At 42.1% G+C, this 20,542-nt stretch overlaps 1 protein-coding gene across 1 annotated transcript in view; it reads left to right on the top strand.

Moving 5' to 3' along the window:
• Positions 1-20,542, top strand: part of sfswap (splicing factor SWAP) — a 96,937-nt gene that overhangs the window by 19,028 nt on the left and 57,367 nt on the right. Inside the window, exons 8-10 of the mRNA XM_080017323.1 lie at positions 6,801-7,068; positions 8,521-8,679; positions 8,864-8,957. Of these exons, the coding sequence (XP_079873449.1) occupies positions 6,801-7,068; positions 8,521-8,679; positions 8,864-8,957 (521 nt within the window). The remainder of the gene's footprint in view (positions 1-6,800; positions 7,069-8,520; positions 8,680-8,863; positions 8,958-20,542) is intronic.

The raw sequence follows: 20,542 nt of genomic DNA, 5'->3' as shown, positions 1-20,542 counted from the left end.
ACAAAAACAAGGGTGAGCCACGTCATCTAGTGTGAAAGATAATTATAATATAATTATAATTATCTAATTATACTGGTGGAGACCACTGGAGATAGACTTCAGACTTAATTCATAATTGTTCTCCTTTGTCTGATATTGTGCGTTGCAACGAGGCTTTCCATACCATATATCTCAAGCACATTTTACACCACTGCATAAAACTCGGCCCTGTGTCCAACATGTTTATAATGATTTTTTTTATGGGAAAAAAACAGACAAAAAAAACCCAGTAATTACTGGAGCCAATCATCAAGGAAGTGATGTAGTGCCGTAAAACGTAACACAGTTTTCCGCGGTTTCGCACCCGAACACAGAAGTTACATAGTGCAAGAACAGGCATTCAGGGGTGTGGCTGGGAATGAAAGAGGTGCCATTCTTCAGTGTCAGTGTACCATCAAAATTATTTTTAAGCTGTTATCTTCAGGTAAAAAAAAAAAGACATAGTCTTGCTTTAAATGTTGCGCCACACTATTATGTATTTTTATTTATTTTTTTATTTTTTTTACTCCAAAATATTAGTCTTTTATTTCTCTATCTGCTCTCAAATTCCAAGCCCTGCAAAACCCCTAATCGTTATTCAACAACTCTGGAGAGAGAAAAACAATTCAGTGCAATCCTCCGCCAGGAACACTGACACTTAAGCCTCACTATAAAATGACCTGCATTGAACAGAACTGACGCAGCATGGCAGCTTCTTAACGTCATTACGATAGGGACTTCTTCAAGTAGAGAAGTCACTTTCCCCTTAAGTGTCCATGAATGCAGTCTTATCAAGTGCAGTGTCATTGCCTCCTGTCCCGAGGCATACACGTGCAAGCCACACGACGGTAACCTTGAATGAAACTCCATGAATACCAAAGTAGAGTAAAATCAGATTTTCGGGGCCGATCAGCGATCGCTGAAAGCAGGATCGGCCGATACAGATCACAGTCTTTTTGAAACCTTCTATTTGTCGTGCAGTATTATGTTTTTAACTATTCCTAACAACATTGTTAAAATTAAGTGATGAGAAAGTATTGTGTATTGACAACTGTTTATTCATTGTCAGGCAAGATGTGCAACATCTTTCACTCCCTCTCAGAGTGTGCGGGACCACATTGAAGCACCACCTACTCAACTGATGTCCTCTACGTACTCATCCGCGTGCCAACGCTGTCGCACTGAAGTCTGGTCGGGAAAAGTCTCCCCGTTATATAAGTGCAGGATTTATTATTTACAAGGGCACCGCTGTAGAGGAGGAAAAAAACTTCACTTCAATTCTCGGATATGTTCACGTTATATGTTATTATATTATTAAGTGTGCTAATCACAGTGTTACATGTGTTATAACGTTCAATGTTATGTTGCAATGATTATGCACAACACGAGGGAGAGGGAGGGGGAGAGGGAGAGGGAGAGAGGGAAGGAGAGAGAGAGAGAGAGAGAGAACCTTTACTTAAGTAGAAATGTCAATGTGGTGCTTTCACTTTTCCTCGAGTCACGTTGTGTCAGGGTCTGAGTAATTCGTCCTCCACTGTGGAAGCAGCGTGGCTCCCTCAGCCGTTGATGAATATTTCTCTATGTGATCTCAGGGTGCTGGGAGGTCAGTGTTCTGATAGCTCCTTTCTATCATGGCCACGTACATATAGTGTGTCTTTCAACATAACATGCGGTTTATTTTTCTGTGGCAAAGTCACTGGATCTCTGACATCCAGTATGGTTGGATCACAGTATGGAGGTTAAAACTGAGGCTGAATATTCAGTAAAGCCGAGTTGAAATGAATGTGATCCCATGCAGCTGTTATTGTTCACTTCAAAGCGCCATCCATTCCCGATGACTCACATCCACCCTTGCTCCTAGTAATTTCAGCACTGCTCTGCTCAGGCAGTCCAATTATATGTTCTACCTTGACTGAAACAGTTCCTTAAACAAACCCATGGCCGTTGCCCCCTCTTGACCCATGAGTGTTTCCTTGTCCATTACAGAAATTTATTTATAGTGGTGAACGATTGTCCTCTGACCTGTGATTTGCTGCGGAAGGGAACGTCCTGCTTGATGTGGCTACTTAATGCAGTCCATATACATTGTTATTCATTCAAAAACATATCGTAATTTGCGACCCCAGAAGTGGAAGCTGTTTTCTTCCAACATATGATTACTTCCTTTCCGAGTTAATAGATAAATAAATGTATTAAGAAAGTATATCAAAAAAATGACAGAGTATCATATCATGTTTATTTGATCATGTTTTATAAGTGGGTAAAGACGGAAAGGTGTTATTGTTGTTTATGAAGCTGGTTATGAACATAGATCATATCAAACTCACATTTTAAAGCCACTAATGGGTTTTTAATAAATATTACTGATTGGATTCTATTCCTAAGTCCAAAGTCATCGGTGTGTTGGTCTCTCTCTGTGCTGTGTGCAGGAACAGTGTGCTTTTAGGTGATTAGAGGTCAGAGGTTGAGGATAAACTGGATTCAGCTTTCACACTAACTGCTCCTCTACTAAATCCTACACCAGGAACACTCCGGTAAACTTCCACGCTACATTAGTCTAAAAGGCCGAGGGCACGACTTCTGCCCACTCCTCTGTTTACAGCCTTTCCCCCTCTCGGTTCCTCCACCCCCATCCGTCTTGTCTGCACTGCTTTTCTCATTTTCCCCTGTGGCGTTACCCGGGTGGTAACCCTAATATTGAGGGATTGTATCGTCAGAGTACCAGAGAAACGGTGGCCGTGATGGCAAAAACGCATACACAGCATGCAAAAATCATACACAGAGGTCGGAGGGCAAAAATCAACTGATTTATTTCCATAATAAATGTGTCCAAAATCATTGCCAAAGTTGCCGCACAACCATCACTCTGCTGGTTCTCCTGGTCCGGCCGTGCCCCTCACTCCCCCTGGCTCTCCGTTTTGAAGGAGACGAAAAACAATCCCATCGCTGCCACCAGATCCTGCACGCTGTTCCCGATGTCTTGTGTACTGTCCATCCCCAGCTTTAGTTGTGTTGGGTATGCCGTGCCTGTCTTTTTTCCATACTGTCCACCCTGCAGTCCCACAGCGGACCCCCCCACCATAATTATTGTTCTACTCTTGTCTCTTGCCTGCTGGCTTTATCCATTTATTATACAAGACCTTGATTCCATTGTTCACATCTCCCCTGTATGGATGTCTGGGTACCGGAATCTTTGGCGATACACATCTTCAATGATCTCATACTTAGTCAGAATGGCTTGCGTCACCCAGTCATAGTTTAAAGACTGATTCATGTCCAAGCGCTCCTCGCTCTGCCAATCAGATACGGCACCAAATGCACCGCCCAATCTTCCTTCAGCCACCTGAAGGCTGTGGCTAAACACTTTAATGTCACTAGATATTGTTCAATATCATCCCCCTCTTCCAACTTGGGAATTTGGAGCTGTAGGCCAGGCTCCAGCTGCGAGCTTGTTGTGATCAGGAGGTGGGGATGGTGGTGGTGTCGCTGACCCAGGTTGAGCTGGTGGTGGTGGACGCATTTCCACCTGGCCTTCATCAGCCGGTGGTGGTAAAAATGACTGGAGGTCATACACAGAGGTTGGAGGGCAAAGATCAGCTCATTTATTAACTGAATAAATGTGTTCAAAAACATTGTCAAAGCCATTTAAGTTGGCGCTGCACCAATAACAAAAACTGAAAAGAAACCACCTCGCAGCAAGCTGTACCACACAACCATCTCTCTCTTCTACCAGCAGAACTAAGGGAAACTAAACTAAATAGTAACTCCATCAATCTGAAAACTAAATGGTGGCCCAATGCCAGGTGTTCTCCCTTTGCACTAATTACCAAAAACAAGACATGGTTATTATATAGTTTGGTTTATTAGTTATATTAGGCGTGTTTATGGCAAATTTGAATAATCTATGTTCCCAGTAATTAATACAGTAACTAAAACATACTGTGTGCTCATTTTATTATTGGGGAATAGATCAAGTGGAAAGGTGTGGCTAACCTTGTCAAAATCCCCGTTCATCTTCATCTGGGTCTCCATCTCAGTAAGGAGATCAGCGTCTCTTACTGTGCCCCCTCTCCGCAATGGACCCCAGACAATAGACAATTGAAAGAAGAAAGAAATATCAAGCGTGTGAATTATAACTATTCATTTCCTCGGCCAAAGGCAATTGCAGTTGAACAAAGCGGTCACTAATATGTTAATATCACAATGTCTTTCCCCTCTCTCTTGCCTCATGTCTCTCTTAATCATTTTTTAGCTTTCCTGCCATCTATATTTTTCAGCGCCGTCTTTTTATTTATATTTTTTAACCTGTGCTGTCAGCATGCGAGGCATACAACACAGTATTTCTGTGCCACTGCATTTTGGAGAGAGTGAGTCTGCAAGTGGAGTTCAACTTCTCAACCTGCAATGCAACTCTTTATTTATTCTTAAATCGTCAAGAACTGCTGCAATAACTCTCTCCTGTGGGATGACAAGAGCACCGTTTTTTTGTGACACAGAACCAGCACCAATCCCCCTGTTTGATGAATTATCTTACCATGTCTTGGTCTATAAACAACTAATCATCAATATTACTCCAAGAGAGGGGAATCATCACGAGTGAGAGAAATAAACATAGAACCAAACAACATGTACATGGAAAAACATAAACATAGAAACGTCGGACAACATGTGTCGACAAAACAGAGTAAATGAAGTCCATGAAAATTGGAACAACCATTTGGCACGTGGCCTCTTCCTGTGATGGCCATGGCAGTAAACGAGGGAGAAAGGGAGAGGGAATCAGGAGGGTGTTCGGGGTGTGTTCAAGGGGGGCGGGGGTGTGTGTGTGTGTGTGTGTGTGTGTGTGTGTGTGTGTGTGTGTGTGTGTGTGTGTGTGTGTGTGTGTGTGTGTGTGTGTGTGTGTGTGTGTGTGTGTGTGTGTGTGTGTGTGTGTGTGTGTGTGTGTGTGTGTCTCTCCACCGGTGAGTGCACAGGACGTCTGGTGTACGAGGTTGGAATTATAGCGTAGCGCGTCCAAGCAGTGGAAAAGGCCCTGCGGCCACCCCTCAATATAGACACTCCAGGCCCCAAGTCCTGAAGCTACCCACGACCCCCCCCTACCCCCAGGAAAGATGGGAGCCTGCGGAGCAACACCCAGCCTCCGTCTTTTCACCAGAGGGTGTGATGTCACAGCCATGTATAGAAACATACCCACAATCCACATCGACACATGTGGATTGCATCGTCCTCCACGCCTGCTTTGAATTGGATTATTAAAGCAGTGGTTAGATGTAATGCCTAATAACACTCATATCTTTTCATGTCGTAAAGCTGCAATAAAACAAGTGGGGCAATACCGAATATTATATAATCCAATTCTGTTTTGGTAAGATTGAAGAGAGACCCATATACCACCTCTAACCCACTACATGTTACACACTACACTACCCGCTCCATATCCAGGGAAAGCTGAAGATGCTTATTCAAACTTTGAATATTTGAAAAATGATTTTGGATGGGGAAAAAAAAAAAACTAATCCAAAACTTTATTTGAATCAATAATAGAGGTTTATTTTATTTTTTTTTATTATTTTTATCATGTCCAAGGCAAGGTCTCGAAAGGATAAATTCTCAAATTGATTTGGATGGTGCCCAAATGTCTGCCGGATTTAACCTATCTATTAAATCCGGCCACGTCCACAACCCACTGCATTGTTGTGACAGTTTGTCTTGCAGCTGTCTAGAAGTTCATTTTAGTTCAGCACCTTTTCCCTCACTTTCCCATGTACAGATTCAGTCATCACTGCCCGCAAACTTATTTCTGAAACCTCCGGATTGCTGTAGCGTACGCAGGCTCAAATACACAACGATGTTTTTTTCCTCTCCTTTTGTCAAGCAGCTTTTTGCTGTTTTCATCCAATTTTCTTTTGGGTCTTTAATAAGGTATGCAGCATTTTCAGTTAGTCATCTGATGCCTGAATTGATTCTGCATTTTTGTATTGATGTTCATATATATATATGAAATTTTTTATATTACCCTGATTGGACATAGCCAATTACATAACAAATTACAATGTTGTTAGGTAATGTATCTAGTGTCTCGAGTGTCTTTCACATAAAGACACTAGAGCTCTAGAAACGGTCATTGATTTTATACTACATTAAGATTAAATTGTCCTGTGGGGCAAGAGCATTTTGAATGCAGCCCATTCCTAACAGACATGTTTTGACTGCACTGCACTAGTTAGTAGAAAAAGTTGATAAAACAGCTCATACAACCCGGCTATTGGTAACCAGAAGGCCCCAAATTATTAGTCATTTCTGAATGAATATGGAAACTGTTTCTAAATCTATCAATATGGTTCATTTGAACTGTGCCAGAAACCATCATGAATGTCCTTATTTCCTCACGGTATGATCCCAGAACATGACATCAGTCATCCCTGGGTTTGCACACTGTCCTTGCTTCGCACTACAACTATACTTACACTCCTTCATTTAGCTGTCCATGTTCCGCAATGTAGCACACCCGTGTAAACATAAATGCGTTTTTTCCTCAAATATAAGAGTTGCATTGTGTGCAATTCTGTCTCAACTCAATAGTGAGCAACACATCTTTCAAATAAAAAACAAAACAAGAAGCTGACTTTGTCATTATATTCTAGAAAGCAGGCAATATTAATGCACATATTTGTTGTACCGGTTTCTACACAGTATGTTTTTGTTACGCTTTACATTTAAGATTTTAGAGCTTACGAACAACATTTTACTATAAACTAACGTATTCCCTTGTTTGTCCACAGCAAACGCTTCAGCGATGTACTACGGTTACTATATGCTTCCTGACGGAACGTACTGCTTGGCTCCTCCTCCGCCAGGGATCGATGCAAACTCCTACTATAATAACACGGCTGCTGGTGTCATGGCTTCTCCTCCTCCTTCCGTCGGGGCTCTGCCTCCTCCTGGAACCACACCTCCACCCCCGCCCGAGACGGTCGTCATGGCGCCACCCGCCACAGCCCCCTCGCAGTCCACCCTTTCAGTTCCCCCCGCCGTTGTCCCAGAAAGCAGGTAGGGCACCGGGGACAAAAAAAAACCCAACAAAAAAAACAACCAAAAAAACGGCTCCATTCTGTTTTTTTCTTTTGTCTGTAAACATCCTGAAAACGTACCCAGATGTTCATTGAGGATAGTTGTCTAGGGGACACGCTGGCGAGTTTTACTGCACCCAGGGGCAGAATAGCTATCAAACTGCTGCCTTTGTGTTTTATTGATCGCGAAGCACCTTGTAAACTTTGGTGTGATGGATGTTGTGTAGCAGTGGTTCTCAAGCTCACTTGATGTCTGTAAAACAACGCAGGTTGCCTAATTTTAAGCCTAATTGTTTTATTAGGACTTAATTGTTTTTATTAAGTTTAGCTTAGCTGTCCTTAATTCATGTGAATATTAAAAGGTGCGCACTCACTTGAGGCGGGCTTTCCAATCTCTGAGATCAGAGATATTAGTTTGTGTGGAATGTGTACTTTTTCTTCAAATAAAGCTTCTCTGGAGCCTTTCTAAAAAGTAAATGTAGACTTAAATAACCATTTTCAAAGTATCTTTCCTAGCAGCTTTCCCCGACAAAACACCAAATGCAGGACATTGATGTGATTTCATTTCAGATTTTAGAATTGATGTTCTTGAAGTTTGATCTGCATAGTAACTTAATGTCGCCCCTGCCGAGGAAGCATACAAATGGATATTCGAGTGCGCACCGACATCACACTCGTGACATGACATTTACAAACAAAGCAATGCGATTGAATCAGCCCTTGACGTATCATTTTTGTGTGGCGGTGTTTGGCCTCGCCTCACATTTTCATGCATTTGCTTATTGCAATACTCATCTGCCCCAGAAGGCAGGCGGTAAAAATGTCATTACAGTCCTCAACATCCCCTCCGGCGGACGCATCTGTCAGCCAGAACGGAGGGTCAGATTGTCCAGTGTGGCGTTGTCAAATGTGCAATCTCTTTTAGCAAATTGTATTCCGACGGTGGCACATCCCAGTTATTATGACCCTTTCCAAGAGGAAATGAATGCAGCGGGAGTCATCGCCTTACTTCAAATGCCACTTAAATTATTCAGGGGCATCATTAGTATGCTAATTTCTTGGTTTGCGTCTCAAATCTGAAAAACACCACTTGATCCATCTGAGCTGGGGAACCATAAAGAAACACTTTGATTAAAAGAAAGTATCTGTGCATTGTAATGGGGGGGGCCGGACACGTCGTGATTTACACTTCCATTCCCTCGTCGGTGTCTTGCAGCGGCCATGGAGAGGCACTAAAAAACAACTAAAAAAAAAACCATAAAAACCCCAGATGCCACCGAAGTCGAGGCCTTCCCTCGCCCCAAAGTAGTGGAGTTCAGGTGGCGCCATTAGAACACACCCTTGAATTATTAAAGATAGTTTGTAATTGTTGAAAGTCTTATCAGTTCTCTCCTTGTTATTCTCCCCGAAAAAAAACAAAAAAAAAAAACAGTTCGAGGCCCCAGGCGTCCGTTTCCGTTCCGGCGGCAGCGGCGGCGGTCATTATTCCCCCGCCGCCAGACATCCAGCCGGTCATAGACAAGCTGGCAGGGTATGTGGCCAGGAACGGTGTCAAGTTCGAGACCAGCGTGCGTGCCAAGAACGACCCCCGGTGAGTCGCCACACCAGAAATAAACCCCCGGCGCTGGGCTCGCTCCTCGAGGTTCTCGGCTTCATCAACTCTTTGCCTTGAATGCCGGAGCGTCCATCGTTTTATTTATTTATTTTTTAACTTTTTTTTTTTTTGTGTGTGTGTGTGTGTTTTTTGTTTTTTTTGTACCCCGCCGCTCCCGCAGGTTTGATTTTCTGCAGACCTGGAACCAGTACAACGCGTATTATGAGTTTAAGAAGAACTACTTCATGCAGAAAGAAGGGATAAACATGCCAGAGGTATTGTGACTTTGTGACTTTACTCTCGTCAATGTTTGCTTTCTGTGTATGTGTCTGCTGCGTGTGCTGCTTACGCCGTATTGTTTGTTTAAAGTGGACAAAATTATCCGGCCAATATTGCAGTTAATTTCCCGACTTTTGCTGAATCTTTTGGAAAAAGGGGTTTGACGTTGCTCTTGCGTGAGTTGATTATACTTTTATCATCACAAATTACCCTGAGTGTTCATTTTTGTGGAAGTGAGCCTGACTGAAGGCTGCTCCCATCTCCATAGAGGATTATTTCTCGGTTGGTTGTAAACACTCAGAACCTATTAGAGGGGGGTTGGAAAGGCAGTTATTAGTAAAATTCACTGCTAAAATCCTCCAGAGGGAGGTCCTTCCGGAGCGAGGCGGCGCTGTTTCACAAACTACGCTGCTGACGTGTAAATGTCACGGCTGACGTGTGAGAAAGCGGTTGGGGAAAAACGGCTCGCGCATCGCTTTTATCACAGCGCGCAGCACAAAAGTTTGACGTTAACATTTTTTTTTGAGCAAGCCTTTTTGGATCGGGCCAAATCTGGACCTACACAGCATGAGCCAGTGAACTTTTTTTACTATTATTTTTTATTTATTTTTTAATTTTTTGGGTGTCGGCTAAACTGGGAGGAAGAGATGGTGTCAGGTTCCACTGACCGAGTGCTGAGCTTAAGAAGAAGCTGCTCACTTGTGCGCGGTGCTGAGATGACACTTGAACTCTTTTGTGGAAAAGGTCAAAATGGACTTGAAGAGTGAGACAAAGAGAAAATGAGAAACCAACAAAACAGACGAGTGAGAAGAGTCACATCGGAGTAATTGCACAGCCGCCACGACGGGCAGCTATGCAACGCCGGTGTCCGTCCATCGCCTCTGTTGGGGTTTGGAAACACAGAAGCGGTTTCTGAGCCACGCGAGTGTTTGTCGATGAGGCCGCACGGCTTCGCTGCGGCGCCCTCACCTGTCCCGTCTGCCTGTCAATACCCACTCATTTGAACTGTTAGCCAGGCCATTCCCTGTCTCTCAAGCACTAAATCAGCCTTTGCACCCAATCGGCAGCTGTGTCAACAGTGCTTGAAAGGAGCTAAACTGGTTCACGCCGGTTAACGGGTTGAAGCTGCATCATTGCGTCATCATTTAAAAAACAAACAAAAAAAACCCATGTTGGCAGAGCCGACCCGTGGCGTATCACCTTCACAAATTCTGAGCATCCCTCTCAGACCCCCTCTGAGATTTTTTTATTTATTTTTATTTTTTATTTTTTTAAAGCTCCTCCCACGGGCGCCCTGTGCTGGGCCAAGGATCTTTGATGGGGAACTTAGGCTGAGTAAGAGTAATAGTAATATTGCTGATGTAGGTATTTTTTTTTTTTTTTTTAAACGTTTTATTTCTGGTATGAAGGACATGATCATTCTCCTCTGTTTTTTTGGTGGAGACCGATTTTTGTGCATTGTACCTTTTCCATGTTAGTAATGCGTTCCTATTGGCCCTGTAAATCATTTCCATTGTACCAAGTCATTTGCATTAGTACAATTACTGGGTTTCTTGAAGGTTTGTCTTAGATGATTAGTGTGTAATATTCGTACTGAAGTGTTTTGGAAATTGTATGGGGGCAGAATCTGTCCCCCGCATCAATCCTAATGGCAGGGTTAGGCTTGCCAGCACGCTGTGCAGCAGCCCCTCATGTCATTCCAAAGCCAAAGCCGACACTTCATCTGCAAACACACTGTGATAGATCTTATAAGCCACTCCAAATTAAAGCCTTTATGGGCTCGTCTCTGTCAAATCAGGCTTATTTTCTCCTCTAAAGTTCCTACAGGATATGACCTCAGCATACCGATGGACCCAAATGGACTTTATGGGCAATTCACCTGTTGTATCTCATGGATCGTTTGAGAACGGGTTTATTCGTGCGGTTTAGGTTCACGGAGAGGACAGAATACAGTCTGCTCTGTAGATTGGATCTGTAGTTGTGGTTTAGTGGTTTTTCAACATGGAGCCTCTCCAAGGACCCCCAGAGGTCATTGAAGAGGTTCCAGGGGGTCCCCGGAAAAAATGATTAATAGTTAAATGTAACTGTTAATACCTTAGCACCATTAATTAATGTACAATAATGACTGTTCACTGTTATCTCTGTAGTATAGACAGGTCAAAGTAAATCACATCTAACAATAAGAGTCTTCTGATGGTGGCATCCCAAGGACTGAATCTTATCAAATGGAGTCCATGGCCTAATGTGTATCAAAGTGAGGGTCTATGAATTGAAAAAGGTTGAGAATCAAATTGAGAGAATGAATTTGCATCATGTGAACAAAAGTGGTCAGGCACACATCTCACCTAGGCCCTCAGGGCAGTGGCTCAGGGGATGGAGTGAGCCGTCTAGTAATCTGAGGGTTGCCGGTTTGATCCTCGGCTCCTCCTGGTAGCATGCTGAAGTACTTAATTGAACCTCATGGCTGCGTCCATCGGTGTGTGAATAGTTGTAAGTTGCTTTGGACAAAAGCGTCTGATGTAAAAGCTTGACACGGCTTGTGGGAGTGGTCGACTCTGATGACCCGTTCACCGACTGTTAATCCTGGTACTTCTACATCGAGTCAAATGTTTGATCTGCTCTAAGCACTCAGTTTTAAAAACTCCCTAATACTTAACCTCCGCCTACTCCAAGAGCTCAAACAAAGAAACTGGGAGATTCACAGATTCCTTTGAGAGTCGTTTGTTCTATGACATGATAAAAGTACACAAGCTTGTCACGAGTGCAGACGGTTGGGAAACCGATCTGGCTGCACCGAGGAGAGGCTGCTTTTGTTTCTTCGATAAACCCGTGCCCTGTTTGTGATTTGTGCTGAGGTTAATGGGGTGCAGATATTGCAGCACTAGGTGTCCTGATTTAAACTTCCATTGTTAATGAAGAAACTAAGAAAGGGACAAAAAAAGAAGTCAGTAAGTAGACAGCAATGTGAGTTTGGACCTGCTGTGGCCCATGGTGATGAGTTTATTTGGCTCCCAGGCAGAGTGAAGGGAGAGAGCCTTGTTTTGCCACTAGATAATTAAGCAACAAGAGAAATGGAGTCATAGCATAACAACGGGATGCTGTTAGTTAAAGCCCCTTCTATTACATTATTCATTATTGTACTTCCTTTGATGTAATACAGTTCAATTGTTATTTATGAGCATTAACAATTCTCTCTATTCTACAAAGACAACAGACAGGATTTTAGTGTCAATAAAGAAATGTAAACCTTGGGGTTCTACATTGATGATTATGCCAAACGCCAAACACACTGGATTTCTTTGATTGATATATATATATATATATATATATATATATATATATATATATATATATAAATAAATATAAATTGGTGCCGGTCAACATGACATGGAAGATTTCTAATATTATGTGTTTATTAAGCTTACAAACAATTGATAGGTGGGCTATATAGAGAATGACATCATCAAGGCATGTAGATTTATAATTTTTATTGAATATTCAATATAAAATAAGTCCCGTCAATTAACGCCATTTTAAAAATAATGAAATAAATATCATGCATATTACTTCTTGAAATCAAATAATTTCCATCTGTGATCAATAAGTAACAAGTGCAGATGCTTTAATTAACCTTTCACCTAATTACAATTTTGATAAAAACAAAATAAAGTAGATCTAAATAAAAATAATACAAATAATTAAAGTTTGCTGTGTTGCACATTTTGTCGACATAATTTAGATAATGGATATTTACCATCTGCTTTGGGATAGAACTTCAATATAACAAAACCCTGTAAACTGTGGACAGATGTCTGGCTGTTCATCTCTCTGCTTCTCTTCAGAGTTCTGGACGCTGCACTCTGTCTTCGCTTCGTGTCTGTGTTATCAAGCACAACCTGTCCACAAAGGAACGAGGCGGGGCTTATATCTATATCGTCAAACGTGATTGGTCAGAGGTGAAAGGTCATCTTTAGATCGTCCAAACTGATTGGCTTTCTCTTGCAACTTGCCGAATGCGGAAATGACCAGATCGGCGGAATTTCTTATCAAAATTATCAAGTCTATTTTATTTTGACATTGATGAAAAAAATATGGCGATAATTATCGTTAGCGTTTTACCGCCCAGAACGAATTCAATTTGAGCTTAGAGGGAATTATTTTCACCGGACATTATGAGAGAGATTTAAATATGTCGGACTTCAACAGATTTGTGGTATCTGGCACCAAAACGTTAGCAGCAGAAGTCCTGGAAATTGCGAGGTGGTGCGCCCATGGATTGGGCTTGTTGTACCAGCACATCCCACAGATTCTTCATCGGATCGGACCCTAGCCCCGCCCATCCACACGGTGTAGTCGAAAACGTGATTCATCATACCAGGCCACCTCCTTCCATTGCTCCTTCCAACACCCCCACCGTGTGTGTGTGTGTGTGTGTGTGTGTGTGTGTGTGTGTGTGTGTGTGTGTGTGTGTGTGTGTGTGTGTGTGTGTGTGTGTGTGTGTGTGTGTGTGTGTGTGTGTGTGTGTGTGTGTGTGTGTGTGTGTGTGTGTGTGTGTGTGCGCGCGCGCCTTTCTGTTTTTCCTTTTCTATTTTGACATTTGTGCAGTTGGCTTTGTTTCGTCTTCCAGGTGGATGGTAATGATAGCTCCAGCAGAGGGGTTTGGCAGCCATGTCCGTGGTTTTCTGAACACATTGGTCTTCTGAATAGCAGCGTAATGAAACGAAAAAAACTACGTCACCAAGCCTCCTTCCTCGACCTCTCAGGACACAGAGCGTGAGAGGTGCTGATTCTGCCTCAGAATCTCCTCCGATTGAAACCCCGGTCCTTGCACACAAAGTCCAGTAATGAGGACTGTCCTCTTTGACTAAAATGGGTGAAGAGCTGCCTTGAGATCCTCTAGCTTTGAATGGTCAGCTAAATTGTTCAGTATCTAAAGTTTTGATGGAATTGAGAGCGAATAAATCTCAGACTTATACCCCTCTTGTTAAAATAAAATAATGGCCAATTGAAGGCAGGATGTAAAACGTGAGCGTGGTCAGTCCATTCTTAAGGTCATCACAGCTTGGCTGTACCAGATCAGCATGAATAGGAGAAAAGAACATCCATGCATTTGTTCAGGTCTCAGTATTATTTTTGTGTTTTTCGAGTTTCAGGTTGGAAGGCAGATTGATAGATTAATTTTGTACATGAAGTCCTTCAGGGCTCAACACTGACTTTTAAATGTGGTTGCCATGCTGGCCACCAGGCATCAGATTTTGGTTGCCGAAAACTGATATGGTTGTCATTTTAAGTCACCTTCATTTCTTTTTTTTTTTTATGAAGATATTTTGCAGTTATTTGTCAGCTTTATAATGAAAATGTGACGTAAAATTGTGTTTAAAATAGGGCTGACAGTCTATTAAAATATTTAATCGTGATTAATCGCATGATTGTCTAATGTTAATGGCGAATATTCGCAAATAATAAAAATTATTTTACCTGTTAAAAATGTACCTTAAACAGATATTTCTCAAGTGTTTAATACTCTAATCAACATGGGAGTGAAAACATATGTTGGCTCTATGCAAATCTTGTTTATTGGAAATCAATTATCAACCCGAAACAATAACAAATATTGTCCAGAAACCCTCAACGGTGCTGCATTTAGCATAAACAAATATGCCTAAATCATAACACTGCAAACTGAAGCCCAACAAATATCTGTAAAACACTCAAATATCCCGGGTTTCAACATTCATTACCAAATTGTCTCGGTTTTCAGCACAATTAAAATAATATTATACTTGTTTTCAGTATGCCTGTTTTACGAATTATCAGTAAACGTGTGTGTGTGTGTGTGTGTGTGTGTGTGTGTGTGTGTGTGTGTGTGTGTGTGTGTGTGTGTGTGTGTGTGTGTGTGTGTGTGTGTGTGTGTGTGTGTGTGTGTGTGTGTGTGTGTGTGTGTGTGTGTACGCTACTCACAAAAAGTTAGGGATATTCGGCTTTCAGGTGAAATTTCAGGATGAACCTAAAATGCACTATAACCTTTCCAGGTGAACTTAATTTGACCTTCTCTAAACGTATACGTAACTTGATATACACTACAAAAAGTACTGAAATGTTGAACAGTTGGACATGTGCATTCAAAAGTTTAGAGAAGGTCAAATTAAGTTCACCTGTAAAGGTTATAGTGCATTTTAGGTTCATCCTGAAATTTCACCCGAAGGCGAATATCCCTAACTTTTTGTGGTGTGTGTGTGTGTGTGTGTGTGTGTGTGTGTGTGTGTGTGTGTGTGTGTGTGTGTGTGTGTGTGTGTGTGTGTGTGTGTGTGTGTGTGTGTGTGTGTGTGTGTGTGTGTGTGTGTGTGTGAAACTTCGAGAAATTATGACAGTTGATTCAGTACCACAAAGTTTCGGGCTGCCGCACGCAGAAGGCCGCGGCCTCCGGTTCGATTCCATCTGTGGGTCAATGCCAATTCTGACCACTTTATCGCTATTCCCTGTAACTTTTAGTTGTTTCTTCGATATCTTTTGAGGTTAATAGGAATTATAGAATAGCTTTTCATCAACGTTTGTGAAGCGTTCTTGTACAATTAATTATTCACAGTTTCACCAAGTTGCTTTGGAGGTGCGTTTTTCAGACCACCCATTCCGCTCCCTTCAGATGCCGTGAAAGTAATAAAAATAATAATTTGAAAATATTATTAACAAATCACTGGAAAGTCTGGCTGAAATACCCCTTATAAATGCGCTTCAGTTACCACCAGCTCTCTGCAGACGGTAATAGCGTCACTCTAACTGCGTGTGGCTATTAGCGCCGGTATCTGTGAATTGGATGCTATTTGCAACGAGGCTCATTTGTATAGAAAGGGGCCAGTTTTGCACCAAATGTATTAATGATACCTAATTTATATACTCGCGAATATCACCGGCAAATCAAGACGCTATTTCCGTGGATTTCACCATTTGCAGAGGCTTTGTGAATTAGACCGTCGCTATCTCTGTTATTTGTGGCGGTTTAGCGGCCGCAAAAGCCGCCCAATCGCTTTGTGAATTCACCCATGATTTGTTTGTCCGTGTCAATCAATCAATGTATCGTTGTCAAGTCTATTGCTAGCCTATCATAGGCGCTGTGAGCCACAGGCTGCTGCGGTTGTGGCTCTGGCTGACAATCTATCTGCCTGTGCGTGCATAACCGCACATACCTGTCAACTCTCCCATTTTCCCCAGGATTCTCACCTATTTTACCTATCTCTCCCGCTGTCCTCCTATTTAAATATTTTCCCGTAAATCTCCCATATTTTTAACCATTCTAATAAAACAAAATAGAAAGAAGAAGGCTGCACGATCAGAGCGATCACAGAAACTGGGACGGACACTGTCCCCAGTCACGTACCACCCTTGCGGTTATGAGTCAAAAAAAAATTGTGGTGGTAAAACTAATTTGACGGCCCTAGTTGAAAAGCTTTATTCCAGTAACCAAACAAAATTCTTTGTAGTTTTTGTTTTATCTGATACTTTACAGAATTTTAATCTTCAGAGGGGAAAAAACACAAGTCAAGACGGACAAAAGCTGTGATAACACAGACACCTCTGGTCACTCTGGGCCTGATCACAATTAGTCTGGGTCTTGGTCTCTCTCTCATACCCACATGTATACACTCACCCCACAGACAATGAGAATGTCAACAGTCCTGTTTGTTCCCTCATTGTGAACAATGGTAAACTCTTATTTACATCTTTCCATTTAAAAGTAGCTCTCCACCAGATCAGGTCTGAGCCATGCTCATTATTAAGGCTGTCTGTCTCCAAAGATAAGAACCGACTGTTGTATTGTAACGGGTGTATTTTGACAAATTTGACCGAATTGACTAGAAAAAAGACTAAAACCAAAAACATTTCCGGCATATTTTTATTGAGGTTTAATTTGTTTGTTTTACACTTTTACAAGTACACAATATCGTTTCATTTTTTTTTTTTTTTTTTTGTCTTTTTAACTGAAATGTTTTTTCACACATAGTTTTAGTTTGTTTATTTAGTTTATGGTGAAAAACGGTCTGAAATACACAATACTACTACTGGTGGTAGGCAACAGTTTTCCGAGTTCCCATGAACCCATCACTTCCGACGCGCATTACAGTTTTCCGAGCCGATGTATGCAGTATCGCTTCCCTGCTTTCAACCGGAGACTAGAGCTGTGTCCACGTCTTGGACAACGAGTCCACTAGATAATCAATTCCGGATGGCGTTGTTCTCTTGGATGGATAAAAATGCTAAAATGAGTCTCCACACCCCCCCTGGACGATTCACCCAATTAAGTCACCCAAATTGACGTGAAAAAGCGTCATTCGCCGAAAAGCGAGTGGTTTGTATCCCTGACTGTAATAACCTTGCTCTACATCCATCCCCTGTGATTGACTGTTCAGCTGACAGAGCTTTCAGTAGCCTGGCAGGAGAGATGCTCCGTAGTGCGCTGGGATTTTGTAACTGGACTATAAGCAGGACGCACACTTTTACTTTCCCTTATTGTGTGCAAATCTGATGTTTTCACATCGCAGATGACGAAGAAAGGCATTTAAACTTGAGTCTTACAGGTAAAACATGATTTTTTTTTCATTTTGTTTTTCGTTCATCTGGTTCTTTGTCAGTTGAATCAATTTGCACATTAGTTTGCGATGTTGGCGGGTTTGTCAAACTTTTCCATTAATTTGCTTTGCCAGACGTGCACGTCTGGTTCTAACTGTAACAGCAATATTTAAATATCGCTAATGCAAAAAATATTTATTTTTTTATGTTTAGTGGTTATCAAAGGGGGCAACCAGAGGCCACGAAGTGTGTGTGTGTGTGTGTGTGTGTGTGTGTGTGTGTGTGTGTGTGTGTGTGTGTGTGTGTGTGTGTGTGTGTGTGTGTGTGTGTGTGTGTGTGTGTGTGTGTGTGTGTAAAAACCGGGAGTCAAATAAAAACCGGCCTCTAATAAATGCCACCACTGCAGCGCTGCTCCCAAACAAAGAAAATAAAAACATTGTGTTTTTATTGTAGATGTATTTGATTTACTCCATTTTCTACCGCTGCGTAGCAGATTGCAGATTGCTTCTTGGGGCAAACGCTATGGTCGCACTCCAGTGCTCCAAGCAGGAAGGGGTGAGTTCAAGACGAACTCAGAAAACTGTAATTCCTGTAAAAACTGTTGGCTACCACCAAGTGCAACCTTTATGGTAGTCACATGAGCTTTCTTTTTTCACCATATACAGTATGTGTTTGCATGACATGGCACCCATATGGAAGTTTGATTTAAAATTCATACAAAAATGTGATCAAATTAGGGATGCACCGATTGTGGAATTCTGGGCCAGTATCGATGTTTAAGATAACAATTTGGCCGATAGCTTTGGCGATAGCTTTTAGCGAATTTGGCGATGCCGATACTGATGTTTTTCGCCTTCCCCTGAACACAGCATCACTTAACAGCCATGTCCATCCATCGCGGATGGTGTCAGTCTCTCAGACGGATAAAAATAAGAAAATGCTAAAACGGGTCGCCATATACGGTGGGGGAAAAAATTATTTGATCCCTCAGTGAGTTTGTAAGTTTGCCCACTGACAAAGAAATGAACGGTCTATAATTTTAGTGGTAATTTTTGGTAGGTTTATTATAACAGTGAGAGACAGAATATCAAAAAGAAAATCCAGAAAATCACATTAAATAACATATAAATTATTTTGCATTTCATTGAGTGAAATAAGTATTTGATCCCCTACCAACCATAAAGAATTCTGGCTCCCACAGATTAGTCCTCTCGCTTTAAGAAAGTACTCCTAATCTCAACTCGTTACCTGTATGAAAGACATCTGTCTCAACTTGTTACCTGTATAAAAGACACCTGTCCACAGAATCAATCAATCGGACTCCAACCTCTCCATCATGTGCAAGACCAAAGAGCTCTCTAAGGACACCAGGGACAAGATTGTAGACCTGCACAAGGCCGGAATGGGCTACAAGACCATTGGCAAGAAGCTGGGTGAGAAGGAGACAACTGTTGGCGTGATTATTCGAAAATGGAACAAACACAAAATGTCCGTCAATCTCCCTCAGTCTGGGGCTCCATGCAAGATCTCACCTGGTGGGGTATCAATGATCATGAGAAAGGTGAGGGATCAGCCCAGAACTACACAGGGGGTGCTTGTTAATGATCTCAAGGCAGCTGGGACCACAGTCACCAAGAAAACCATTGGTAACACACTACGCCGTAATGGATTAAAATGCTGCAGCGCCCGTAAGGTCCCCTGCTCAAGAAGGGACATGTACAGGCTCGTCGGAAGTTTGCCAATGAACACCTGAATGATTCAGAGAATGCTTGGGAGAAGGTGATATGGTCAGATGAGACCAAAATCGAGCTCTTTGGTATCAATGCGACTCACCGTGTTTGGAGGAAGAGGAATTCTGACTACGACCCCAAGAACACCATCCCCACCGTCAAGCATGGAGGGGGAAGCATTATGCTTTGGGGGTGGTTCTCTGCTAAGGGGACAGGTCGACTTCACCGCATCGAGGGAAAGATGGATGGGGCCATGTGCCGTGAAATCCTGGGTGACAACCTCCTTCTCTCAGCCAGGACACTTAAAATGGGTCGTGGATGGGTCTTCCAGCACAACAATGACCCAAAAAATACAGCCCAGGCAACAAAGAGTGGCTCAAGAAGAAGCACATTAAGGTCATGGAGTGGCCTGGCCAGTCTCTGGACCTTAATCCTATAGAAAATCTTTGGCGGGAACTGAAGCTTGGGGTTGCCAAGCGACAGCAACGAAACCTTAAAGATTTGGAGAGGATCTGCAAAGAGGAGTGGTCCAACTTTCCTCCTGAGATGTGTGCAAACCTGGTAATCAACTACAAGAAACTCTGTACTTGCCCACAAGGGTTTCTCCACCAAGTACCAAGTCATGTTTTGATAGGGGATCAAATACTTATTTCACTCAATGAAATGCAAAATAATTTATATATTTGATTTAATGTGATTTTCTGGATTTTCTTTTTGATATTCTGTCTCTCACTGTTATAATAAACCTACCAAAAATCACCACTAAAATTATAGATCGTTCATTTCTTTCAGTGGGAAAACTTGAAAAATCGGTGAGGCATCAAATAATTATTTCCCCCACTGTATACTTTGGCGCCCGTTAATAATTCCTACCCTAACCTGCACAGGTAAAGTCTATGTGGTGTAGGACCCAAAGCACCTTAGACATGTGTGTTATACATTCAAGCCCTGAAAGGATATTCACATAGATGACAAGGGAAGGGCTGTGACGATAACTGCATTACTGCAATACCGCTTCGATTCACGCATCTGAATATATATTCCTGATTCCCATTATTTATAATTCCTCAGTGAGATGTCATCCCTGTGGATTTTTTTTTAAGCTTAGATCTTTTTTATCCTGTTATTGTAATGCATACTGACTGGCCAATAAAAAAAACAAAGTTGTTTTTCACCGCGTTGTTTAGAAAACATTCATACCATCACAGCCCTAGACTGGTAATGTAGACCGGTACTGGCAATGATGTTTACAATAGACAGGCTTGGGAAGCAGTTTTTAGTCAGTC

This window comes from Zeus faber (assembly GCF_960531495.2).
Source record: "Zeus faber genome assembly, chromosome: 17".
Taxonomy (NCBI): domain Eukaryota; kingdom Metazoa; phylum Chordata; class Actinopteri; order Zeiformes; family Zeidae; genus Zeus; species Zeus faber.
Note: the sequence above shows the minus strand (reverse complement) of the source record. Positions and strands in the feature narration are given on the sequence as shown.